Source organism: Phascolarctos cinereus, unplaced genomic scaffold (genome assembly GCF_003287225.1).
Source record: "Phascolarctos cinereus isolate Bilbo 61053 unplaced genomic scaffold, phaCin_HiC Scaffold_4;HRSCAF=312, whole genome shotgun sequence".
Taxonomy (NCBI): domain Eukaryota; kingdom Metazoa; phylum Chordata; class Mammalia; order Diprotodontia; family Phascolarctidae; genus Phascolarctos; species Phascolarctos cinereus.
The window spans coordinates 518,704,109-518,731,066 of record NW_027555847.1 but is presented as its reverse complement, the minus strand read 5'-3'; the positions used below and the strand labels follow the sequence as shown (position 1 = coordinate 518,731,066).

At 40.6% G+C, this 26,958-nt stretch overlaps 2 protein-coding genes across 4 annotated transcripts in view; one reads left to right on the top strand and one right to left on the bottom strand.

The window, feature by feature from the left end:
- The window catches only part of AFG3L2 (AFG3 like matrix AAA peptidase subunit 2), a 50,437-nt gene extending 44,285 nt beyond the window's left edge, over window positions 1-6,152 (top strand). For both annotated transcript variants that reach the window (XM_020985563.1, XM_020985562.1), the window contains 2 exons: window positions 1,810-2,004; window positions 5,259-6,152. In XM_020985563.1, coding sequence (XP_020841222.1) covers window positions 1,810-2,004; window positions 5,259-5,483 — 420 coding nt within the window. In that variant the 3' untranslated portion in view covers window positions 5,484-6,152. The remainder of the gene's footprint in view (window positions 1-1,809; window positions 2,005-5,258) is intronic.
- A 1,347-nt stretch (window positions 6,153-7,499) lies between these two features.
- Window positions 7,500-24,543, bottom strand: TUBB6 (tubulin beta 6 class V). Of its 2 annotated transcripts, XM_020985561.2 has the most exons (4): window positions 24,244-24,543; window positions 23,207-23,315; window positions 21,833-21,943; window positions 7,500-8,629 (listed from the first exon to the last, which is right to left on the bottom strand). In XM_020985561.2, exons 1-4 carry the CDS (start codon window positions 24,298-24,300, stop codon window positions 7,566-7,568), a joined length of 1,341 nt encoding a protein of 446 aa, XP_020841220.1. In that variant the 5' UTR covers window positions 24,301-24,543; the 3' UTR covers window positions 7,500-7,565. The 2 variants fall into 2 exon arrangements, with proteins under 2 accessions (XP_020841220.1, XP_078009658.1); XM_078153532.1 differs by lacking the exons at window positions 21,833-21,943; window positions 23,207-23,315; window positions 24,244-24,543 and adding an exon at window positions 19,769-19,846.
- Between the last annotated feature and the right edge of the window lie 2,415 nt (window positions 24,544-26,958).

Below are 26,958 nucleotides of genomic sequence, written 5' to 3'. Positions count from 1 at the left end.
AAAGTCAAGACTTGTGGCCTAATAACTTTAAAGAAGAAAAAGTGAAGTTTGGTAGGTAACCTAGATTATACTCTAGACAAATTTGTCTTTTTGGTCTAAAACAGTTGTTACCTTAACAGTTAAATTATTTTAGAAAATTATGTAAATGGCAATATTAATCATTATTAATATTAAATTATTCATTTTTATTCCTCTCTATTAATTGTATATTTTTTTTCTCCCTGTAACTAGTTTGGCTTTCATTTGATTTAGATGCTGTATCTTTGGGTCCATATATGTTAATTATTGATATTAATTCATTGTCTCTGGTACATTTCATCATAATGTAGTTTCCCTATTTACATCTCTTAATTGCATCTATTTTTGCTGTTGCTTTGTCTAACATCAGGATTGCTATCCCTGCTTTTTTTTTCTTTTTTAGTTCAGATGAAGTTTAATAGCTTTTGTTCTAGCCCCTTATTTTACGCCACTGCCCCCTGCCTCATGAATTTTGAATGTTTTGAAGTCATTTGCTTTTTCTGGGTTTGCATCTTAGATATCTCTAGTATCATAGTAACTATTTGTTGTGGGAGCATTTTGTTGTTGTTGTTGTTTTTTAGTTGTTCTTACTTCCCCAATTGGGACTTTGTATTAAGGCCCAGCCCAGCACATTTTCATCTGGGTAATGCCTGGGCCTCTTCTGGTCCTGATTTCCATTCTCTGGGGTCTTGCTGTTGCTTTCTCCAGGTTTTAAGCACTGTGTTCTTCAAGAATCTCAGGAGAGGTTCAGGCAGGAAATAGCAAACATTCAATGTACCTAAAATGATCCGATCGTGATCCCTTTTAATTATATTGCCTTCCTGTATTGATTATTTCCAGTTTATCCTCCATGTATCTTGTTTTTACGTAATTGTTTGCATGGTGTCTCCTCCATTAGACTGAGCTCCTTGAGAGTAGGGCTGTCTTTTACTTTTCTTTTTATTCCCTGCACTTACTACAGTGCCTGGCACATAGTTGGTGTTTAACAAATGTTTGTTGACTAACTGAGCTAAGGTTGTCTTCTCCCTCCCTGTACTGAGATTTGCAAGCTTGTTACTCGAGTTTGCTCTAAGTGACAAAGCTTTGTGCCTCCCTCTGGCAGGAGTTCCTGTAGATTACGGCTGGCTTCAGCTATGTCAGTTAACTGGTTCAAAACAACACCTGTGAACTCCCTACCCTGCTTACTCAGCTCTAGGCTTCAGGTAAATCTGGGGTTAGAATCTAAGATCCCATTCCAGCCCAGGTTCAAAACCACACAGCTGCAGCTGGCTTCTGTTCCTCCTTCTTGCCTAGTGTACATCCTCAGGTCTGTGATGATTCCTTTTTTTGATATACAGCTGTAGGTAGGCCATTCCTACACACAGGTTCCCTCCTAAATCTGTATTGGATATGTGAACTGGCTCTGAGGGGGAAACAACCTAATTATAGGTTCTAGTTGGATCTTATAGTGTGATTTGTGATCACTTCTTGTCCTAATACATAGCTAGTTACATTCCTCATTTTGTTCCACAGGTTCGAAGGCTCTGGATAGCACCCTCATGGCTAGACCCTGTCCTTAATGCCTGCTGACTTGTCTTCTTGTTCTAACCCCAGCTAGAAAAATGACCCAGGGTGATTTTTCCTTGTGTTTCTTGATCACAGTTTCAGTATGGTGCTCTTTATAGATCTTGATTGGAATAGTTGTGGGAAAGAGCTAGGGTGTACTGCTTTCTCTTATTTCATCATCTTTGCTGATCTTAAAAGTATTTGCATTGAGATGCAAGTCACTAAGATATTTGTTATTCTCTTTAGATTGTTCAGTTTGGTATGAATGAAAAAGTGGGTCAGATTTCCTTTGACCTTCCACGACAAGGAGACATGGTATTGGAGAAACCATATAGTGAAGCTACTGCAAGACTGATAGATGATGAAGTGCGGATACTTATTAATGATGCTTATAGACGGACAGTAGCTCTTCTTACAGAGAAAAAAGCTGAAGTAGAGAAGGTGAGTGTTTTATGAACTAATACTTCTGAAAAGTTTTACCAAAAATTAAAATAATAAACTTGAGTATCTTCCTTAGATTAAGAAAGGTATAATTGTACATTTTATACTTGTTATATATATATATGCAAATGTATACAGAGAGAGAAAGAATGGTATTTGTATGGGTAGCTTGTTCTTTAAAGAAATGTTCAAGAAGGGAGAAGTCACAGCTAAACTCTAGACCTGTGTCTTTGAGGTGTCAGTTCTCAGCCTGTTCTGAAGTTCAGGCCTATCAGAGAATAAGGAGAATATTGAGATATTTGGTGTTCAGCTGTTATATTCTATCCCTCTTTCCTCCTGGAATTTTTTTTTATGCTATCCATGCCAAATTTTGAACCAGAACTGCTTAGGCTAAGGAAATAGCAAGACTAACTGAAATGTCTTACTTTCAAAGATTGAATTGTCCAGAGAGCAGATAAGAGAAAAGAATCCTTACAAATCCTTACAAACCTTGCATATAGTAGATACTTCGTTAATATGTGGTAAATCAATGTAATAAATAATAAGAACTGAATAATTTTAAATTGACGGTGTAAGTTATATGTGAGTATCCATGCTTCTTCATTTTTATTAGTGTATTTGGTTTGATAGTCTCCTAAAACCATTTGTACATGAATTAAGAAATCTTTATTGACCTCTGGGTTTCACATATTTAGCAAATTACTCTTTATCTAGTGTCTGTACAGATTTCTAAAAATATTCTATTCAGATTCATCAGATATTTATTAAGTGCCACAGACTGGAGGAGATCGAAAAGTATAGGTAAGATTCATTCTCTGACCTCATGGAGCTTACAGTTTAGCAAGAGGATATGACACAGCTACGGATAATTAGGATGAAGGTAACATGATAAGTAAGTACATAATGGAGCTATAAAGTGCCTTGTAAAGTCTGAAAGGAAATAGGCTATTACTGATGGGACACCAGGGAAGAATTGGCTTCTGAAAGGAGGTGACTTGAAGTTAGCTTTTCAAGATTAAATAAGAATTCATTAGGTCTGGATAAGGAGGTGGAAAGAAAAGATAATTCACTTTGCTTTCTATGAGAGAGACAGATAAATGTGTTGTATTAGGGAATTATTTTTGAAAGCAGCTTCCAGGTTACTTTACAGGTCATAGGGTCAAAAAAGCAATGAACAAGTCTATTTGAATGACTAATATGTGTCTTCTCTGTGCTTGGTAATGTAGAGAGCCTCTGCTCCCAGGGAATATATAGTCTAGAGACAGAATGAACAACCATGAAAAATTTAGAGGACAATAAAGTATTAGACTGTGTTATACTGATTATAGGTTTATTAGGAGTTCAGAGAGAGACATGATCATTCTACTTTGGAATGGTAGATAATAGTAATGGTAATAGTAATAAGATAGTGGTAAGTAGTAACAATAGTAGTAATGGTATCCCTTCCTTCAAGTCAACCTCAACACATCTGCCAGAGTGATTTCCTAAAGAGCAAGTCTGACCATATCATTTCTTTTAATTATTTATATATTTTAGTTTAGTTTAGTTTAGTTTTCAGCATTTACTTTTATAAGATTTTGAATCCTAACTCTTTCCCCCTTCTTCCCTTTCCCAAGACGGCTTGCAGTCTATTATAGGCTATACATGTACAGTCATGTTAAACATATTTCCACGTTAGTCATGTTGTGAAAGGAGAATCAGAACAAAAGGAAAAAACCATGAGAAAGAAACAACAAAAGCAAGAAAATAGTATGCTTTGATCTGCATTCAGACTCCATAGTTCTTCCTCTGGACATGGACAACATTTTCCGTCATGAATCTTTTGAAATTGTCTTAGATCATTGCATTGCTGAAAAGAACTAGGTCTATCAAAGTTTGTACTCAATAAACTCCACTGCATCCTTATTACCTCTAGGAAGAAATACATACTCTGTTTGGCTTTAAAAACCTCCACAAACTGGCCCCAACCTACCTTCTCATTCTTATTACTCCACTTCTTACATTTTGGAGTCCAGGTCAATGACCTTCTTTCTGTTCCTTACTCATAACACCCTGTCTTATTTTTCTGTGCCTGTGCACTAGTTGTCCTCATCCCTATGTGCTCCCTCCTTACTTCTACCTCTTAGAATCTCTGTTTTCTCCAAAGTTTAGTTGAAGTGCCTTGTTCTGCATCAAGTCTTTTCTAATATCTTTCCCCAGTTATTAGCACCCTCCCTCAAAAAAAAAAATCATTTTGCACATGCTTAATGACGTACATGTTGTCTCACCTGATAGAATGTAAGCTCCATGCAGGAGGTACTTTTTCATTTTGTCTCTGTGTTCCAGTACCTGGTAATACATCTAGGTGTAGTGGCACTTAAAAAATGCTTACATATTGATTGCTGATTGAAGACTATCGTGAATAACACGTAATGCAGATTTTGTAAGCTCTGTACTAGATTGTAAGCTGTTGGAAACAGAGATTGTGTTTTGTACATTTTTGTTTACGACACCATGATACTTGGCACATAACAGATATTCAGTAAATGTTTGTTGGATGAGGTAATCCCACTTTCCTGCACCTTTTAAATATATAATGCAATGTAATAACTGCTGTTCCTAACAATGACCCTGATACACTACATGTACCAGGGTTCTTTCCAAATCATGAAAGATGCATTAGATTATATGAAATATTGTTTAGCATTGTATTACCTTGTGGCACTCATGTTTTTAAAAATTGGCTAATGTATATACATGTAGTATACAGATACACACATAAAACTCTTGATTCAGTTTACTAGAACACCTGATTTCTCAAACATTCTGGACAAATGAGATGATTATGCAGGTATGTAATTATGAGTTCCATATGGTAGAGGAAAACATCTGTAATACTTGCTCTTAGTTTCCACAATCTTACATAAATATGTGTGTGTGTATGTGTATGTGTGTATATATATATATATATATATATATATACATATATATATATATGTATATATATATATATATATATGTATATATATGTGTATATATATGTATGTATGTATGTATTTTAAAGGCTGTGGTATTTATTCTCAAGCAAAACATAGGTGTATTAAAATTACAGAGTGATTATTACAAACTAAGTTTAATTTAGCCCTTGTTGTGGGACTAATAGTCTGAACCAAACCTGCTTAAATGTTTTTACCTGATCATAATTAAGTGATCTGGGATAATCTTATACTGTGTTCCCCTGGTGTATGTATTTAATAGAAATTGTTCTGTTTCAGGTTGCTCTTCGACTATTAGAAAAGGAAGTATTAGATAAGTCTGATATGGTTGAACTTTTGGGCCCCAGACCCTTTGCAGAAAAATCTACCTATGAAGATTTTGTAGAGGGCACTGGAAGCTTAGATGAGGACACCTCTCTTCCAGAAGGACTTAAAGACTGGAACAAAGATCGTGAAAAAGAGAAGGAAAAAGAGGAACCACCAGATGACAGATCAAAGGAGTGATGCCATTTTAATTTCATTTTATCTTATGTTATCAGTTTGCACAGTACTTCAACTTTGGCTTTGTCAGATCAGTGAAATCCAGTGTTGAAGCATTTTGTTAGGATGGTCTTAACCTACTACTTACCCAAAGGTCGAAATGATAACAAAAAAGAAAACTGATTTGTATACAAGGCAGGCACTTTATGCTTCAGAAGTCATTGTCAGTGGTCATGGTATGGCTCACTTTAAAGGACAACTAAGAGAGAAATCATTAAGTGAAGATTTCAGTAGAGTTGATTGGAAAGATTCTTGAACTGTGCCAAGCTCTAGCTTCTTGTACCTAGGAAACATGTGCCTGAACATGTCAAGTATAATTAATTTATAAAACTTTGCAGTACTTGAGAGAAGTCAGTTTTTTCCTCTCACAAAACCACCCACCTTTAATTCACTCTTGTTATCCTTCAGTGGTTCCCCTCTCATCTGCACAAGGCAGATAGACTGTGAAATGAATTGAACACCTAATGAGGAAAACATTCTAATTTGATGTAGTGTTTTTTAAAATTCAGATCATTTGTTGTGTTTTAATCAAAAGGTTTTCTACAGGGAGCTGTAAGATATTAAAAATGTGAATGTATTGTGTAAATAAGGCTTCTTTGAAATAAAAAATAAACTACAATGCCCTTTTTTGAACACAGATTTGTTTACTTTAGGAAAATATACTTGCAGTAAACTTAACTCTGGGAATGGATGATCCTCTTTATTAGAGAAGGCTCTTTCATATGAAATCTTGACATTAGCATCCTATCTCTTATTACTTTTATAATAAGAAATGTTGATAAAGCTTCTGGTGCCCATGGGAAATCTTATAAGTGAAACTCTGATATAGTCCAGTTTATTAATGCTTCCTGTTAAGAACTCATTTGTTAACTCATCAGTTAGTTTCAATAGAACTTGGAATAGCACACTAAATCTCTTATACTATCCCTTTTTTAGAGACAAGGAGTCAAACCTGGATTAAGTTTTATTTTAACATGCCTATTAATATTTATTTAGATCTTAGCATCAAGCCCATCATACTAATGTTGAAGGTCATTCATAATTTTTCTAGTCCTGTAGATTTTTTATAAAGTGGTCAGAATTTATAAAATGAGGGGGTTGAACTAAATAATGTTAGCTCCCTTCCAAACTCTAAATCTTACAGACCAGATCAAGGGTCTGCAAACTATGGCCTGTGGGTCAAATCCAACCTGCCACATGTTTTTGTACATTTTAAAACACAACAACTGTTGGTTTAAAATGTAAAAAACAGTTTTAGCTCTTGGGCCAGGGGTGGGGAATGTGTAGCCTTGAGGCCACATGTGGCCCTCTAGGTCCTCAAGTGCATTGTATTCAAAGGGCCTCAAAGCCACAGGTTCTCTACCCCTATCTTGGGCTGTAGTTTGCCAACCCCTGGACTAGATCTTTTAAGTGTCTTAAATTTTATGATTACATTTATATTATCAGTTATATCTTGAGGAAATAATCAGTTCCTGTTATGAAAGGTAATATTTCTTTGTTATTTGTCCTAAAACTATTGTCAAGCTTTGCTGAGACGAGGAAACTACCAAAAATACTAGTTACTATCTCTAAGATTTTCTGACTTGTTGATAAGAAGTTTCTCCCTTTCAGCTTATTTCTTCAGTAACCAGGACTAGCACTTTGCATAACCCAGGAGGGAGATGAAGCACAACCACACACCCTAGGAGTTACCGTAGTTGTTATAAGTTTGTATAGTTATTATTTCTTTTTTCTCTAACTTGGCTTTGTTAAATAAGTATTTGATCCTTCCCACCCACCTCCACCCCCAAAAAAGCAGATGTGATAACATTCTTTTATTATGAATAGATTTTCTTAAAGTTTCTATTGCATATTCAGTATAATATGACACTGCACAGCCTATTTTTTTCCACAAAGGGATGAAAAGAAAAATTCTTAGTTTTCCAACTATTTTCCATGTCAACTATCTGCCATGTTCAAAAGACTTTAAATTGAAGACAGTTTATACATTTAAAGGAATTTTATTAAGCTTTCATTCATGTTTCAGTGTAATAGGGAAATTTTTCTTTATTCATTGATCTCTTCCTCATCATCTTCAAAAGTTTCCTCTCCGTCATTGGCTGTAGCTTCTTGATACTGCTGGTATTCTGAGACTAGATCATTCATATTACTTTCTGCTTCTGTAAATTCCATTTCATCCATTCCCTCTCCTGTAAACCAGTGAAGGAAAGCCTTTCGGCGAAACATGGCAGAGAACTGCTCAGAGATGCGTTTGAAGAGCTCCTGAATTGCAGTGCTATTGCCAATAAATGTGGAGGCCATCTTAAGGCCACGAGGAGGGATGTCACATACAGCTACCTTGACATTATTAGGGATCCACTCTACAAAATAGCTGCTATTCTTGTTCTGGATGGCCAGCATCTGCTCATCCACTTCCTTCATGGACATTGGGCCTCGGAAGACAGTGGCCACAGTGAGATACCGTCCGTGTCTTGGGTCACAAGCAGCCATCATGTTCTTAGCATCAAACATTTGCTGAGTGAGTTCTGGGACTGTCAGGGCTCGGTACTGCTGACTGCCTCTGGCTGTTAAAGGAGCAAAGCCTGGCATGAAGAAATGAAGGCGAGGAAAAGGGACCATGTTGACGGCCAGTTTGCGGAGATCAGCATTGAGCTGCCCTGGGAAGCGCAGTGAGGTGGTTACCCCACTCATGGTTGCAGACACCAGGTGGTTAAGGTCTCCATAGGTTGGGGTGGTAAGCTTCAAGGTACGGAAGCAGATATCATACAAAGCCTCGTTGTCAATGCAGTAAGTTTCATCTGTGTTTTCAACCAGCTGGTGAACCGACAGGGTAGCATTATAAGGCTCCACTACAGTATCAGACACTTTGGGAGAAGGCATGACACTAAAGGTATTCATGATTCTATCTGGATACTCCTCTCGGATTTTGCTGATGAGCAGTGTTCCCATACCAGACCCTGTTCCTCCTCCCAGGGAGTGAGTGAGTTGAAATCCTTGCAGACAGTCACAGTGTTCACATTCTTTCCTCACTACATCAAGCACTGAATCTACTAGCTCTGCTCCTTCAGTGTAATGTCCCTTTGCCCAATTGTTTCCTGCACCGGTTTGTCCTGCAATAAAACATAGAAGAAATATGCATGTGATTTGAAAAGGGAGGCCTAATCTTCATCTAAAAAGCATCAATAAAAAAATATTTAATGGAACTCTTCTTTCCCTATAGCCTGAGTTGCAAAACTTAAAAAGAAAAATTTAACTCTTGTGCATACATTCAGTACTCAAGTTATGTACCAAGTATGTGGTATTCTGCTAGACATTGACAATTATCAAAGAATTATATGCCATGCTTTTTGCCCTCAAAAAGCTTCCCATTAGGGAGACAAATTTAACAAATGAAATAAATGCACAGTTATTGTATTTCCTCTAAGGCATTCAGAGAGCTGGAAAAAAAGATGAATCTCACTCGATAGGAGACATTTGTTCCTAAAAAGTTTCCTGGGAAGCAAATTTCTATATGTCAAATCGCATTTTCCTTGTGACTTTTGTCTTAAACTTGGAGAAGTATTTCACTAGAAAAAAATTTGGTCCTAATACTTCAAAGATTCATGATTCTGTCAGACTGCAACCATTCTAGCTTTGGTAAATGATAGTTTCTGTCACCAAAAATTTTATTTCCCTGCACTCAACCTCTGTGATTAGCTTCTCTGAACATCAGCCAGATGGGCCATGATTGGGCCTATGTTCTTAATTATTCCAGCTTGTCAAAAACCAGCTTCCACTTGTGCTTCACTGGCACAACCTGTGAGATCTCATTTCCCTGCTGAGATGAGGCATCACAAGTAGGACTTTAGTAGAGAGCTGATCCAAAGATACAATAAATTTGCATGTAAAAATAAAGGAAATCTTTTTTTAAAAGAGCATTTGAATTTTTAATTTACCAACTTCTGTTTTTTAATTACATATATTTTAAATTAACAAGCACTAATTTTCTCTCCTACCTCTTTCCCACTGGAAAAAAAGGAAAGGGAAAACAAAACCTTTGTAACACATATAGTCATGCAAATTCATGTATTGGCCATGTTCAAAAATGTGTGTCTCATTGTGCATATTTAGTCCCAACACCTCTGTTGGGAGGTGGGTAGACAGCATTCTTTCTTCTCTGGAATCGTGTTTGATCTTTCCACTGATCAGAGTCTTTCAGAATTATTCACTTTAAATTCATTTTCTAATAAAAGATTAATATGTAGGCAAAATGTTAACATAAAATTGAGTTATTTTTAGCATGAACTTCAGGCAGCTTACCTAAATAGAACATACTCCATTGAAAAGTCGCCTAACCTCTCTTAGTCTTTTCTACAAAGGATCAAAATCCTCTGGGTTTTTTTTTTGTCCTGTTCCTAATCCTTGATAGAATGTTACTTGGAAATAATAGTTTGATCTGGGATCTGGGCAGAAGAGGCAAAACCACATCAGAAACACTATATTAAGATGCAGTTCATATGTTAAGGGGAGGGAAGGAAAGCACATTTACTGAAGGGCAGTGTGGTTTGGTGGGAAAAAGACTCATCTTGGGGTCAGAAGACTGAAGTCTAGGTTCTAACACACTAGCAGTATAACTGAGGAAATTTCAGTTGCAAGTCAGATTGAAAGGTCCTGTGATCCTTAAGTGGCAAAGCAAATACATTTTCTTTAAAGTTATCTCTCCCTATAAAACCTCACTTTCTAATGTTGAGCCATTGGACAGTGCCAAGGACTTTGATGGCCAGAACTCTTCTGTCTGGGTCTTGAGTAGCTGTGGCTGCACCATTCACAGAAACAATTACCAGGCCAAATCTGCAAATCTCTTGCTTTTGGGGGTGATGGTTATATGACCCTTTACACCCACGCTCTGCCAAACCCCAGCCTTGGATCATTCTCACCATGTCTTTGTTTCTATTCACATGCTACTGACTGAATCCATAAAAACTGTCAATTCAGTGTGCATTTATTAAGCACCTACTGTGTGCCAGACACTCCTAAACGCTATAAATTTATGTTATAAATAATCTCAACTAGGCCCTTATTGCCCTTCATATTTCCTTAGTTGATTCACTATCCACTTACTGTAGCAGGTATTCCGAAACTTTTCATTCATCCTTGAGCCTACCATGTCACACCTTCCCCCAATCCTCTCAGCTGAAGGCTTCTCTTACTTCATTGAAAAAAACTGTCATTCACCAAGAGCTTCCTCTTTTCCCCTCCTCATCTTATATTACTTAGCTGCCTTCTCCTACTGTGTCATGAAAAAGTGTCCTTGCAAAGGCAAATCCATATGTTCACCCTTGATCCTATCTTATCTCATTTCCAGCTTATTGCTCCTACTACCATATCCATTTTCTAGCTAATATTCACTCTCTGCCTATTGATTGCTTCCCTGATTCCTACAAACATGTCCATATCTCTCTCATCCTTAAAAAAAAAACCAAATAATTTTTCTGACCATCCCTATTAGTTATCATATCTCTTCCCTTTCATGGCTAAACTCTTTGAGAAAGCCCTCCCTACATGGTGTCTCCACTTTCTCAGCTCTTCCTTTCTTCTAAATCCTCTTCAGTCTGTCTTCTGACTTCATCATTCAACTGAAATTGCTCTCTCCAAAGTTACTAATGATCGTTTAATTGCCCATTCCAATGGCTTTTTTCAGTCCTCATCCTTGACCTCTCTGCAGCCTCTGACATTGTCAATCACCTTCTTCTTGATATTCTCTTCTCTAGCTTTTCATGGTACTGTTTTCTCCTGGTTCTTCTCTTGCCTGTCTGACTACTCTTCAGTCTCCTTTGCTAACCATGAGTGTTCACCATGGCTCTGTTCTGGGCCTTTTTCTCCTACGGTCTCACCTGGTTATCTCATTATCACCCATGAGTTCAATTATTATCTCTATACAGATTTCCAAAACTATATATCCAGCCCTAATCTCTCTCCTGAGCTCCAGTCTCACATCACCTTTTGAACATCTCAAACTGGACGTCCTATAGACATCTCAGATCTAACATTCCAAAACAGAATCCATTTTCTTTTCCCCAAAACCTCCTATCTACTGATCTTCCCTATTACTGTTGACAGTACCATCCTCATGCCACCCAAACTTATGTGTTTTGGTGCCATCTTCAACTCCTCACTTGCACTCACATATGTAATATGTCATCTGTTGCCAAGTCACATCTCTCAAATGTATCCCCTTCTCTCCATTCACAGAGTTGCCACCCTGGTCCAGGTCCTTATCACCTCACACCTGTACTCTTACAATAGTCTTCTGTTCATTTTGCCTACTACAAGTCTCTTCCCTACACTAATCTGTCCACTCTACTTCCAGAGTGATTTCCTTAATATAGGCTTCGCTTTGGCATCTTCCCCCCCCCCCAAAATCCTGTTTAGCATTTAAAGTCTGTCACTGTTCCCTTCCTACTTTTTCAGTTTCCTTACACCTTGCTCCCCTCCTCATACTTTACAGTACAGCAACACTGGCCTTTTTGCATGTGATGCTCCATCTCCTGATTCTGTAATTTCACTGATTCGTCTCCTAAGCCTGGAATTTTCTCCCTCCTCATCTCTGCTTCTGGCTTTCCTGGCTTCCTTCAGCTCAATTCTCACCTTCTACAAGAGGTCTTCCCTCCCCTCAAGCCCCGACTTCCCATCGCTAGTGCTTCCTTTTGAGGTTTCTTTCCATTTATACTACATATTTTATATGTACAATTTTTTGCATGTTTATCCCCCATTAGACTGCAATCTTCTTGATGGCAGGGACCATATTTTTGCCTTTCCTTGTATCCCTAGAGCATATATTAAGCCCTTAATAAATGCTTTTTAACTAGGCCCAATGCTTTTTTTTTTTTTGGTAAGGCAATTGGGGTTAAGTAACTTGCCTAGGGTCACACAGCTAGCAAGTGTCAAGTGTTTGGTCTGAGGCCAGATTTAAACTCAGGTCGTCCTTACTCCAGGGCTGGTGCTTCATCCATTACGCCACCTAGCTGCCCTGTTTTTTTTTGTTTTTTTTTTTTAGGCCCAATGCTCTTAAGGAGGTATTGGCAGTAAACATGGAGACATATATGTGCATATATATGGATACGTGCTGGAACCATGATTTCCTTGATGAAGGAAACATCCTCTAACAGTGTAGGTCAGCACCTTCTTTGAAACTTGTGGTCTTAGAGTTGCCTAGAGCAGAGGTGTCAAATTTGTTCATGTGGCCCTAACCAGATTAAAACATAATTGGAAAATGTTTTAAAAATAAATAAAAATACCACATAAATAATGTTAATTTGTGGTTTTCTAAATCAACATGTGGTGTTTCTTTTTGAATCTGAGAAGTTAAATGACTTGCCAGGAGTCACACAGTCATTATGTGTCAGAGGCAGAATTCAAATCCTTGTCTTCTTGGCTTAAAGGTTGGCTTTCTTTTCACTATTCCCTGATGTTTCATGTGGGTATGCTTCCCTAGCAACACTATTTGAATTAGCAAAAAACTAGAAACAAACTCAAGTTTCCATTGGTTGAGAAATGGCTAAGCTAAATTACAGAATATGAATGTAATAGAAAATATTTACACTATAAGTAACGTGAAGAATTCAAAGAAATATGTGAACAATGCATATAAACTGACACCATGTAAAGGAAAAATCAATCAATAGTATAAACAGATTACTGCCACGTGATTAAAGACAACAATGACAACTACAGCCTCCTCTCATTCTGGATGCTATACCCGAGATCACGTTAGCTTTTTAAAAATAATAATAATGCCTAACTAATGTATGGTGCTTACTATGTGCCAGGCACTGTGCTAAGTGCTTTACAAATATTATGTCATTTGATTCTCACAACAGCCTTGGGAGAGAGTTGCTATTATCATCCCCATTTTACAGATGAGGAAACTGAGACAAACAGAGGTTAAATGACCTGCCCAGAGTCACACAGCTAGTAAGTGTCCGAGGTCAAATTTGAAATCAGGTGTCCCTGACTCCAGGCATAATGCCCTATTTACTTCACCACCTAACTGCCTCATTCCACTGTTAACTTGTGCTGAACTTTCAGGCCACCAAAAATCATAGAAAGAGAAACTTCACTTATTCCCAAGGCATCTTTCATTGGCAGCTTTCAAATACTTGACAGATATTGACTAAAACAAACTATTATTTGCCTACACATCATAGGCTGGGTGATAAAGCCACACTACAAGTCAGGGGCAAAGGAAGGTACAGATCCCCTAATTTTGACTTTTGGCTAGCAATCTTCCTCCAGATAATAGAGAAAACATGAAGCCAAACCACAAAGCTGGAGAACTGGGGGTGGGAAGAAGCAAGCATTATTTAAAAAAAAAAAAAGGAAAGAGTCAGGAATTCTCAAGCTTTCCAGCTCTCTGCTACAGATACTGCCCTGAAATAATCCAAATGTGATCTTTGTATGTGGACAGCCTGCCATACTGAAAAAGGGCTCACTTGGTGCTATCTAGCCACAGGCTTCCCACTGACTTAATCTTTATTTATTTTTACTGGTTTGAAACCAGCTACCTAAAAGGACAAGCTACTTTGTCTGGGTTTTACCAGTTTATGACAATTCACAATTCACAAACTGATGTGATTAAAAAAATCAAAAATCATATTAGTGATAGTGGTAAGCACGGAAAAAAAACCCAATAAAACATTTTAAGTGCACGAAAGAAAAAAACAAGGGTAGAAGAGTACAAAAAAGGAGCAATTTTGTTACTACCTTGCTAAATATAATATATAACCTTTAAAAAAAAATCTAACTGTGTCTTAGGGCTCATTTGGCCCACTTCCTGGTGGGCCATGGGTGGCTCCATGAGCTAAGACTGTTGTTTATTGTAAATACATTTACATGTAAAAACCATTCTTGGCTCATTGGCAGTACAAAAACAGGTGGTATCCAGCCCATGGACCCTAGTTTGACATCCCCTACTGTACATTAGTCCAGTTTCTTAATACAATTCTCTTTCCTGTTTTTGTATACTAAAATATTTGGGTTTGATGAGTGGGTACAAAATAAAATAAATCATGAACCAATTTATTTACTAAGTCTCTTTAGTATACCAGTGCTAAGTCAGACAAGTCAGGATCACAGATTTTAGAACCAGAATGGTCCTTAGAGGCCATTGAGTCTAACCTTTTCATTTTATAGATGAAGAAACTGAGGCCTAGAGCTAGTGACTCAAAGGGGATTTGAACTCAGGTCTTCCTGACTCCAGGTCACCTGTGCTATGTTATATACTACATTGGTTGTATCAAATTCAAATAAAAATGGGGGCTACTAAACCATATATAGGGGCTGCCAGGTGGCTCAATGTATAGAGTACCAGGCCTGGAGTCAGGAAGACTCTTCTGAGTACAAATTGGTCTCAGACACTCACTAGCTTTGTGACCCTGGGCAAGTCACTTAACTCTGTTTGCCCCAGTTTCCTTATCTATAAAATGAGCTAGGGAAGGGAATGGCAAACCACCCAGTATCTTTGCCAAAAAAAAACCCCAAATGGGGTCACAAAGGGTTGGATATGACTGAAAAAGACTGAATAACAATATTAATTTATATGGGGCAGGTAGATGGTGCATGGATAGAGCACTGGGCCTGGAGTCAGGAAGATCTGAGTTCAAGTCTAGCCTCAGACCCTTACTAACAGTGTGACTCTGGGCAAGTCACACTTGCAAGTCACAACTGAAAACAACCCAACAACAACAATAAAACATACACAAAGATCCCTGCAGGTCACATGTTATATTTTTATTTATTTTGTTAAATATTCCTCAATTATATTTTACTCTAGTTTGGACCTGCCCATGTGTTTGACACCTCTGCACTACCCCACAGTCCTCCTCTGTGCTTCTTTCTCCTCCCATTAGACTGTCAGCTTCTTGACATCACAGACAGCCAGATTCCCTCACAGGATCTAGTCCAGTGCTGGTCACATCATGGGTGCCTATTAACTATTTGGTGATTGAGAGTTTAAATCTTTTATTATTTCTGAAAAGTAGAGAAATAAGTGGGGGAAAAACAAACACACCTTAACCACTGAGCTCCTTCTCTGGCCCTGGTAAATATACCAAAAAGCATTTAAATCACTGATGATTTGTTTCTAGAGTTGCGACAGATTTCTCTCTGGCATGTGCCCCACTTGGTATCTGCACCTGTTGGTAGGAGCTCCAGAGATATTCAGTCTCTTATCTAACTCAGAAGTAAATTCTGTACCTCCTCCCAATTGTTCTTTGCCCAGATTTCCTTTGGTCCAACAGGCACAATGGCCATTTGCACAGCAGCATCTGATATTTATTAAGAAAGGGACATAGGAGGCCAAAACTGAGACAGCATATCATGCTTGCCAGTCTTCTGCATGGGGAGCCAAGGAATGCTACAATTGCTGAGCATTTCAATTGTTTCAAGTGAGCCATTTCCTTGTTCCGTTTTCCCCTGACTGTAGGCACAGTCTAGGATGTGACTATTGCCTCCTGAGGATATAAAATCACTGTGCTTCCTGCACAGCTGTATAACAACATAAAAAACTGCTGTTTCTTCTCCTTCGTCTTCATCTCCTTTTTCTTCTCCTTTTCCTCCTCTTTCTCTTCTTTCTCTCCTCCTCCTCCTTCTTCCTCTTCTCTCCCTTCCTCTCTCTCCCCCTCTTCTTCCCTCCCTCTCTCCCTTTTCTCTTTCCCTCTCTCCCCTTTCTTCCTCTCTCTCTCTCTTCTTCCCTCCTGTTTCTTTCCTCCCACTATCTCTCTGTCTTTCTCTCTCTTTTTCTTCCCTTCTCTCTCTCCCTCTCCCTCCCTTGCTAAGGTGGCCAGCCACACATGGCAAGCAGGCACCAAAGACCCAACAGAGGACAGGCGACATCCCTGCTCCAAGCTCTGTTGAAGCTACAAGACTCAGAAAAACAGTTATGTTTCCTCTTTGATAGCTGAATAAGGATTATGCCTTCTTGCAAGATGATAACATTACTACAGCTACTTTTTAAAAAGTGGGCATGCATTACTCCATTAAAATAACAAAAAGGTGGGACTGAAAACAAACAGGTTACTTCAAAGAAGCATCAAACAAGAATAAATCAAGTCAGAAGCTGCTCCTTCAGTGAACTGAGAGCAGACTCCAAACGACGGTTCTCTTTTCCTGAGTTTATACCATTTGCTGTGGTTCCTAAATATTTACAGTAGATTGATTGGTCCCGAAGCTTTCTTTATGTGTTCTTGGAAAAAGAAAGAAGCTAGAGACTTCTGAATATTTTGCAACAGTCTCATAGCAACTGGAGCTCCTAGTTAAATATTTGGGGGTTATGAAATGAACATCACTGGTAATAGTGTGTTGTGACATTGCAGTCAGTGACTCCTGACTATAGAAAATGAGACTGTAATTTACCAAGCTTCAGTCAAGCCTCAACAGATACCCCTGAGCTGTCTTTCCTTGGCAAAGGACACACCCTCTGATTTATGTCCTGTTCAAACCTCTCTGAAGGCACCACTGCACTGTTTAGGTTTTCTAACGCTCATGTCTGCCAGATCTGAAACTGGAGAAAAAGTTACAAATGGGAGAATTGCTAAAAGTAAACCCTTCCTTTCAGCCGCTGTTTTCGCCATAATATGCATATGGCACTTTTGACCCACTGAGATATCTTCCCACAGGGTGCCTCCATAACTATAGCTAAGCAGAAATCAATTGGTTTGACTCTCTAGCAGGAAAAATGGGATTTAATCTATTTTTCCCTACAAAAAAAAATGCATTCCTGTTCATTTACATAACCTTGCTGCATACACATGCTTTCTGATTCAGGTGTAGGTTTTTACAAAATATACTTTAACTACTTAAAAAAAAAGTCAACTCACATAATCTTTGTTTGTATTCATTCTGTTGGGGGAAGTCATAGATGGGTGGGGAGCAATAGTAAGGAGTTTCCACTAGACTAGTTACCTGTTGTTAGTGACTCAGTGGAAGTACCCCTTCCATTTGTAGTCTAAATCAGGGGTTCTTAATCTAGGGGTCCATTGATCCCTCTAGATTTCAGGGGTTCTGTGAATTTAGATAGGAAAAAAATTATTTTTATTTTCATCAACCTTAAACTAAAAATTAGCATTTCCTTCAATTATTTAAAAAACATTATCTGAGAAGGGGTCCATAGACTTCACTAGACTGCCCAAGGGGTCCATGACACAAAAAAGGTCTAAAGACAGCTAATATCAGTATTTCAGCTACTCTAAGAGCCATTAAGTCATTGGCTTTCACTGGGAATACCTGACCCTCCAGTTCCAATTCAAACACACATGCATTGCTCATTTCTTTTCATCCCAGCCCTCTATACGGAGACTGTATGACAAGAGTGGTAAGAGTCCTGAACCTGTTGCCTATTAGTGAATCCTACAGGACTTTGGAAGTCCTATAGTCCTATAGGAAGCCATAGAAAGAGGATAGGATCTAGAGTCAAGGGACCTGGATTCAAATCCCAGTTCTTCTGCTTACTAGACACTTACTTAGCTGTGTGACCTCAGCCTCAGTTTCCTCATCTGTAAAATGACAGCGTTCAATCCCAGGACAAGAGGTTCAACTGAGATAACATGGTGAACACTTTTCAAACTTTAAAGTTCCACCTAAATACCAGCTATTCTTATTACTGTCCCTTTGACAGTAGGCTAATCATTTAATCCCTTAGGCCTCCATTTACACAACTGGAAAATGAAGAAGTTAGATTGCATGTCCTCCAAGGGAACTTATAGCTCTAAATGTATGATCTTATGACCTGGGTGAGTGTGCCAGCTGGACCACTTGTTAGCTATATGACTTGGGGCAAATTATTTCACCTTGCTCTGCTTCCTTCACTCACTCAATCAATATTTATTAAATGCCTTCTATGTGCCAGACACTCTGCTGGGATACAAAAAGGCAAAAAACAATCCCTGTTTCCTCATCTTGAAAATGAGAAAAAGTATGCATTTTTTGCTTACTAAATAGGGTTACTATGAGGAATAAAGGAGATTTCCCATGCGAAAATGCCTCCAAAAGTGCAAAAGAGCTAAATAAACGTAAAGTAGTCATTCTCAGAAAGGCAGCATGTTGAGTGGGGAAAACACGAGTTTGAATCCTGCCTCTATACTTACTAGGGAAGAGACCATTGTCAAGTCACCTCCTAGGGTCATAGATTTAGAACCAGAGGGACCTCAAAGGCCGTCTAGGCCATTCCCCCCGTTTTACAGTTGAAGAAACAGGCCCAGAAAGGTAAAGAAGAGATCTGCTCAAGGACACACAAACAGTAAGTGGCAAAAGCCAGGATGGGAACCCATTTCTTCTAACAACCTGTTTGAGACTCAGTTTCCTTATCTGCAAAATGAAGATAATAATACCTGTAAGTCCTCAGCTCACGAGATAAAGTACAGTAAGATGCTCTGCATAACTTAAAATGCAACATAAAATGTCAGCTATTATTATTCTCTCACACATTAGAGAATTGAAAAGCAGAAGCTCATATGATCTAGGGGAAACCAAGAAGATGGGTACACATAATCTCCCTCCCAGAGAGGGAGATCTGAGCACTGGTTTGTTTGTCATATTTTTCCCCAGCAAGAAGGCTGTTGTTGACATTGTTAAGCTGATATTCAGCTATTGAATGAGCTTTAGGATTATAAAATGTCACAGTAAGACATCTATTTCAGTAGAAATCATCTACTTCAGTTCTCTACTTTAATCATGGAGGAAAGTGAGGCACAGCCAGATGAAATCATTTGATTCTGATCACACAAGTAGTACCTAAGTAGCGGATTAGAAGATCCTTCTAATACTCCTATCTCTGAAAGTGTGTCAGATTTGAAATTATAGTTGAGCACAGTAGATATTTTTATTCTATAAAACTGTCATTTCCCCAAAATGGTGGAGTTTGCTATTGTTTAAAGGAAAATAAAACCCAAACTTCACTGGCCCTCCCCAAGAGAGAATTTCTCTTGAACTCGAGCCATTTCTTCTGCATATTTCCTCTAAGTACACTGTGGCCAATTCTAGGCATCAGTATTTCTTTAGTGGGGAGAGAAAATGAAGGATGGCTATCTATGATCCCTGTGGTGTCATAAAGATAGTGGGAGGCCCCAAAGCTAGACCTATGAGCTTAGAGGCAAGGTTTGGTGAAGGCTCAGCTCCACAACCTCTTCCTCTTACAAAGAGAAGAGTTTTGGGGGTTTTGGCTGCTTTCCTCAATAACTGTAGTACCAGAAACCAAATTTAGACATGAGCCCCACCTGAATCACTCCCGCTTTTGGCCAACTGTGTCTTCCCAGGAGTTACTGAAGTGTACTTGGAGCTGAGGGAGCTGGGCACATGACTTTCTTGGACCCATCACAGTTACTTTTTTGCCTAGGTTTCATAAAGATCCTCCTCCAATCCTGAGCCAGTATCCCTGGGGTTAGTAGAAAGAACATTGGCATTGGAAGCAGAGGACCTTGGTTCAAATCCTACTTTTTTTTTTTTGGTGAGGGCAACTGGGGCTAAGTAACTTGCCTAGAGTCACACAGCTAGTGAGTGTTATGTGTCTGAGGCTGGATTTGAACTCAGGTCCTACTGACTCCAGGACCAGAGCTCTGTCTGCTGTACCACCTAGCTGCCCCACAAATCTTACTTTCTACACTAATTGTGTGACCTTCATAAATCACTTCAGTTTTCTCAGTTTCCTCATTTATAAAAATGATGGAGGTCAGAAAAGATGATCCTTGAGGTTCCTTCTAGTGCTAAGTCTGATTCTGTAGGCTGGGATACCCATTTTCTCCTTCCAACATCATCATAGCCTTTACCACTTAGAGAGGAGAGCCAGACAAGCCCTAAAATTTGGTCTGTGTTCTAGTTTTTGCAAAGATAATTCTGTACAAATAGGTAGTGGCACTTCACTATGTGGCCTTAAACCCTTGGGGATAGGAATGGAATTGGGGGACATTCTCCCCTCTTCCCATGACATTATACTAAACTTGTCCTTTAGGCACTGTCTAATTTATTTAGTATGTACACCGAGGATTTGGATAGAGCAGTAATATTCACTGTGGCTCATTTTAGATCCCGCCCTGCCCCTCCCCAACACTCCCATCGAACTGACACACTCCACGCTCGCCCTGTTTCCCCAACACCAATTCAGTTAGTGGAGCTTCTGAGAATATTTGTGACAAATTGTGGGTACACATTTATCATCTTAACTTCTGTGATCTTTAATGTAAATTCTCTTCTGCAGTAGAAGTGTGTATTTTGAGCCAGTTTCTGGAACGGCTTGGAGGGCCACTAAAATTCATGGACCTCACTGATTCATATAATGGGATAGAACACAGGGCAGAGGAGAGATGCTCCCAATTCCATGTCACTACATCTTTTTACTCTAAGGTCCCCGAGGCACTAACCTACCTCAGGGAGAAGTTAAAGGAGATACAACACTTTTTCCTCTCAGATCCTTTATTCATGACTTCCCTCCTCTTCTTTGTCTAAGTTCCTCCTCATTCTTCAAGGACTAACTCAAACTTTATTCTTTTTTTTTTTATGAGGCAATCGGGGGTTAAGTGACTTGCCCAGGGTCACACAGCTAGTACATGTCAAGTATCTGAGGCCACATTTGAACTCAGGTTCTCTTAACTCCAAAGCTGGAGCTTTATCCACTGCACCCACCTAGCTGCCCCCCAAACTTCATTCTTCTGTGAAGCTTTTTTTGAACACACTAGTCTGAAAGTATCATTGCCTCCATAGCATCTCTTTCTGCCAGGACCTGATCTTACACTTGCTTATAATTGTTATTTATCTTTTCGTGTGTATGTGTTTCATCAATCCTACAGGACTGCAATTCCTGCAGAAGAGGTGGGTCCATGTCTTAAAACTTTCTGTATCCCTAGTGCTATTTTATGCTATGCTAGCTTAGGGACTGAATTATGGTAGGAGTCCAATAAATGCTTGTGGATTTATTGGGGCAACTCTGTAAATAGCATTTGTTGAAGGAATTTATGAACAAATAAAGGAATGCATGAATGAGAAACACTGCTTTTCTATCAGGTACATTTAAAGAGCTATTAATAGTAGTAGTAACATTAATAATACTACAATTTTGTTTTCATACAAGAGTGTTTTCTCTTCCTGTAAAGTTCAAAGTTCATATATATCTAGTACCTCATTTTTCCTGCTCCTCATGAGTTTGAACATGAGGCAGATCATCTCCACCCCCCGCCTCACACACTCACTCCCCATTTTGCAAATGGAGAAGGAAAGACACAAAAGCCTAAAGCAATATTGATGATGGTCACCCAGTGACACAGAAAATCAGACAGGAACATACGCACCAAAGATGAAATTGTCAGGCCGGAAGAGTTGACCAAAAGGCCCAGATCTCACACTGTCCATGGTTCCTGGTTCCAAGTCCACTAGGATGGCCCTGGGAACATACTTCTGGGCTATAAAAAAAAATAAAACCCATTCCACCATGTTATTTTCTCAGGCTCTCTTCCAGGCAGGAGCTAACTTCTCTCTGGTTAATTCCATTAAGTTTGACAACTGCCTGGGATGCACCCTGGGAGTTGGATCTCATTCAGAGAGGCTTCTATGAGCCTGCTATGACTTCCTTGTTTCCAAAGGGAAGCTTTCCATTTTTAGTTCATGGAAAATAAATGGTTTTTGTTGTAGCAGCTGATTTGGTGCTCTTTTTGGTTCTTTGGTCAATTTCTCTCCTCTAAAAAAGTTTCATCTTACTAATATGGGTTCCCCAAATAGGCTCTTTAAAATTCCAATAAAATCATGTAGTCCTCTGCCTTCCTGCTGATTACTTTCATTTGTATGGACCCTTTTCATTCCAGCTGGACAAGAAAGATATTGTTTCTAGCTACCCAATGAGAGTACAGCTGCTTCTAAGGTGAAATGTGAACAGAAACTATTCTAACACACTCCCTAGACACAGAGAGTTCAAGATGACCTAAGTCTCTAGAAAGCCAGTCATAAACAGTTCTTGAGAACTGAAATCCACCAATAATCTAAACATTTAACCTTTATCCCCAACTATTAACTTACTTCCCCACAAAGACTCATCATCGTGGTGTCAGCAGCAAAACTGATAGATTCTAATTTAACTGTCTTTGTCCTTGGAGGCACAAGCAAAGAAAAGAAATAAAAACCCAAAGAGCAGACAGCAAAAGGGAGAAAGAGAAGCCAGAAACCCAAATGACCCAAAAGCTACATAACACAGACTCCTCTTTAATCAAGAATTGGCAATACTTTTTTCTTCTAAATGTGTAAAATGTGGTGTTTGATTGGGGAGAGGTGGGGATAATGAGAGGAGTGGCTTGGGGAAGGAAGAAAAAAACTGGCATCCCAGCTAGCTGAACACTTCTGGTTGGAATTCTTTTAAATTAACAGCGGATTTCCCGCCTCTGAGGGGGAGGAGCAGCAGCAAGCTCCTATTGTAACTTTCCAGAAAACATAACTGTCTTCCGGGCCCTCTTCCTTCTCCGCAGGGCCATGCAGAAAGAGCAGTCTAGGCAGAGGGAGGGAGGTGATGGACCCTGCCCAGACAGACTAGCTAGGCTGACCGCCAGGGAACCATGCCCTGGGGTAGAGTGCTGGCCCCTCCAGGAGGTCCGGCCTCGAGGGGTGGAGGGTTAGCAGATGGGAGGAGACAGTCCTTGACCCCCTTTCCTGGCGCACCGCACACGGGCACAACTCACTGGATGACTCATTGTAGTAGACGTTGATTCTCTCCAGCTGCAGGGCCGAGTCACCCACGTAGCCTCCCGCTGGGTCAATCCCGTGCTCATCGCTGATAACTTCCCAAAACTTGAGGGAGGAGGAAAAGCAGAAAGGAGCAAAGGGGGTGGGGAGGAGAGAAAGTAAGCACTTAGATGGACAGAGCCCCTTTCTGGGCTGCCTGTCCCTGCCACCCAAACAGCCCTCCTCCCTCACACCCCATCCCCTATCCACCAAGGGTATGCGGGCAGCCTCCCTCCTCCTCTTCTCTGAGTCCCAGGGAGAGGCGGGTAGTAAATACGCCTGATTAGGCAGGAGGGGAGGATTGCTGGGGGCGGCGGGGGGGGGGAAGATCCATGGGTGGGTGGGGAAGAAGTTGGGGGGCGGGGGACGTGGTATAGCAGCTGCTGAATTCCTGGCGCGCCTGAGCTCTGCGTTGAGCCGCTCCCTCTCTGCTTTGGGAGGGAGTGGACTGGAAAGGAGGGGACTGGACGGGCCAAACCGGGATGGGGGATGAAGGGTAAGGGTGGATCGGGGTGGCATGTGCCGGATTTGGGGCTCTTGGCTTCCTGCTGCCCCCCACCTTCACTCAGCCTCCTCCATTGCCTCGGGCTACTTTTTAGAGTTACACGCGTTCCGGCTGAGTAGGGTTTTGTGTGACTTTGGATGCGTAGAGCAAGGCAGGGAAAGGATTGAGGACTGCGGGACGGGTAGGGGGATAGGACGCCAGGAGAGGAGGAGCTCTGGAGAGAGAAACTGGGCTAGTTGCATGGAGCTGCAGGAGGGGAAGAGGGGAGACTGCCTGGCCAGATTGAAGACACTTTAGAGGGACTGCACAGCTAATTCATCTCTCCTGGTACCAAACTCAATAAACAGCAATCCTTCGGCATCACCCAACATCATCTTCCTGCTTCTGCAATTCAAACTTTAAGAAATACCCCTCCCCCCCCAACACAGACGACTTTCCTCACACCGATCCAAACCCACCCCCACTCCTGGCGCAGTTCTACTCTCCTACCTTGGTGCCAATTTGATTCCCGCACTGTCCGGCCTGGATATGGACGATCTCCCTCATCGCGGACGGCGGTACCGGGTTCCGCTGAGCACTGCTGGGTCCTCCGGCTCTGGGACGTGAGGGCAAGCGGTTTGTGTAGGGGGAAGATGGTCTGAGTGAAGATTCGGGGACACTGCGGGGACTTGGGGCTCAACCACCTCGTCTTGTCTAGTTCCCCGCCCTTTCCTCTCCCTCCCAACAGCTGCAGTGGTTCGTGTCCCCGACTAGCCCCGACTGCCCGAGCCCAAGAGGGACCAGCTCCGGACCCCGCCTCTTCCACCCCTTGCTATCTCCCACCCCTGGCCTCGCCCCTGGGGCCCAGAGAAGGTCCCGGGACCAATAGTAGCGGGCCTCAACCCTCCCGGCGACGCCCCCATTTTCCTCCTCCTCCTTCTCCTCCCCGCTCAGCTCTGCCCTACAAACCCAAATCGAGCTTTTGAGCATCAACCACAGGGTAGGACTCGATCTTCGCTAGCCCACCAGGAGCTTGCAGTCCAGATTGAGGCGCTTTGCTAGGACTCTAGGACTAAGAACGAAACCGACTGTTTTCTCGGGTCCTACTAACCCGCCGCCCCCTTCCCCCCCTCCTCCCCGGCTTCCCATTTCTTGATACAGTAAAAAGTGCTCTAGATGTGACGATCTCATTTCCTCGTCTGTAAAAAAATTAGTAGCTGGGTTACAAGGAGGCAGTATGGTGCAGCAGATAAGAGTGTTGGTCTTGGAGCTATGAAGAGCTCGATTCGAATCCCACATCTATAAAATTGGGATAAGAATGTTGTCTATCTCAGGGAGCTACTGCTGGTATTTTTGTTTTGAGATCGAATGCAATGATATATGCAAAGTGCTCAAAGTGCTATATAAATGTTGGTTAGGTGGCCTCTAAGGTCCATTCTTTCTCCAAATCTCTGATCCGAATTTCTGGATTTGAATCCCAGCTCATTGTCTTACTACCGGTGTTGTCGAGTACAATTAGTTGTTGACCAGTTTGATCTGCAACGGTAAAAGGGGGTTTCTTCTTTGGGCGGTTCCTGTATCAATGAAATCACAACTTCAATCTCCCCCCTCCCCCTCAAAAAAGTGAAGTAATCAAAATAGATCGTAGATGAGTAAATTTTGAGCTAGAAAGCACCTTAAAGGTCATGTAGTATTACTCCCTCATTTTACAGAGGAGGGAACCCAGACCCATCGAAGTAACCTGTCCAAGTGGCAGAAGCAAGATTGAAATCCGAGTCCTCCAATCCAAAACCAGGCTGGGTCTACTGTGCCACCCTACCTCCACTGCTCGCTTCCACTGGTTCCTCTAGTTCTAATTATATCATACTTCTGCTCCTTCCTCCTCTCCCATTCTTTTCCTTTCTGTACAGTCATGTCTTTGAAGCCAGGCCAAGAGGTTTCAGCTTCTTTCCAGGTACCTTCTGTCTCACCTTGGATCCAGGCACACTGGAACTCTCCCAAAAGGCACAGACCTGAGGAGCCACTCATGGGAAAAATAGGACCACTCTTCAAGTTCCTCCTACTTAGAAGCCTGACATCCAAGGGATTTGGGGTTAGACAGAGATAAGTACTTAAATACTGCCTAGCAGAAGAGGCCCAGAATAATCTTCCAAGTTTCTGGTGCCCTCTTCTGTGTTTTGTTTTTGCTTTTTGTTCCCACGGTGATTTAATAGTTTTAGGGAGTTCCAGGTGAGGAACAACCTCTACCAAAGTAGATAGTGCCTGCTTGCGTTTATATTTCTTAAGAGTCCCTGCGGCACTAAGACGATAAATGATGTGTCCACCATCAGGTAGCCAGGATGTTCCAGAGGATTTAAACCTAGTCTTCTTTACTCTGAGGGAATTTTCACCATGCTTTATCAGGCATGGAAAGGGAAGGGAAGGGGAGGAGGGGAAGGGAGGAAGGAGGAAGGAGGAGGAGCCAGGATCTGGTCCATCTCTATCATCATTCCTAACAGCCTTTGTTTAGTCCTCCTTAAGAAAGTTACTTTATCATTGAAATTGCAAATGTAGGAGTTTAAAGAAGGCATGATGCTCTCCCAGGATTGTTTAGTAAAAAGGCATTGGGTCAGAAATCTGAGAATTTTTTATTCTAATTCTGGCTCTGAAGTGACTTGAGCAGATAAGCTCCCTAATCTCTTCCTGCTTTGATTTTTTTCATGTATTTAAAATACCACTTAAGAACAATAAAAGAAAGGATAAGAAATATAACATATGCTTTATCAATAAAAGTATATGTGTTCTTATTATTTGTACTACAGTATTGATTTGCCTCTTCTCCCTATCATATGTGTCTTTCCTTCATCCTTTTCAAATTCTAAAACGTGTTGGAAAATAGAAATAATTTACCTTGGGAACTCTAACTGGGTAGAGAAGTGAAGGCTCTGGAGGGCAAATATCCAAGTAGAGCTGGCACCATCTCAAGGATTGAATTTTAAATTGCATGTCCTGGTTCTTGTCAAAACATGTTAGAGCTTTGGGGTCTGCTTCAAGCCATGGGGTGGCCCAGTGCTGGTAGAACTTGGCATTTTGGTGGAATATAGCAAGCTGTTTGTGGTCCCTGGGTTATCCCCTTACCCCTTGAGTGAGAGGGGGGTTGGTATGCCAGCTTCTGGCTCAACATTTTTGCTTCGTCCTTGGTATGGCAGATAGAATGTTCTTTCTCCAGATTCCCTGTGAAGGGGA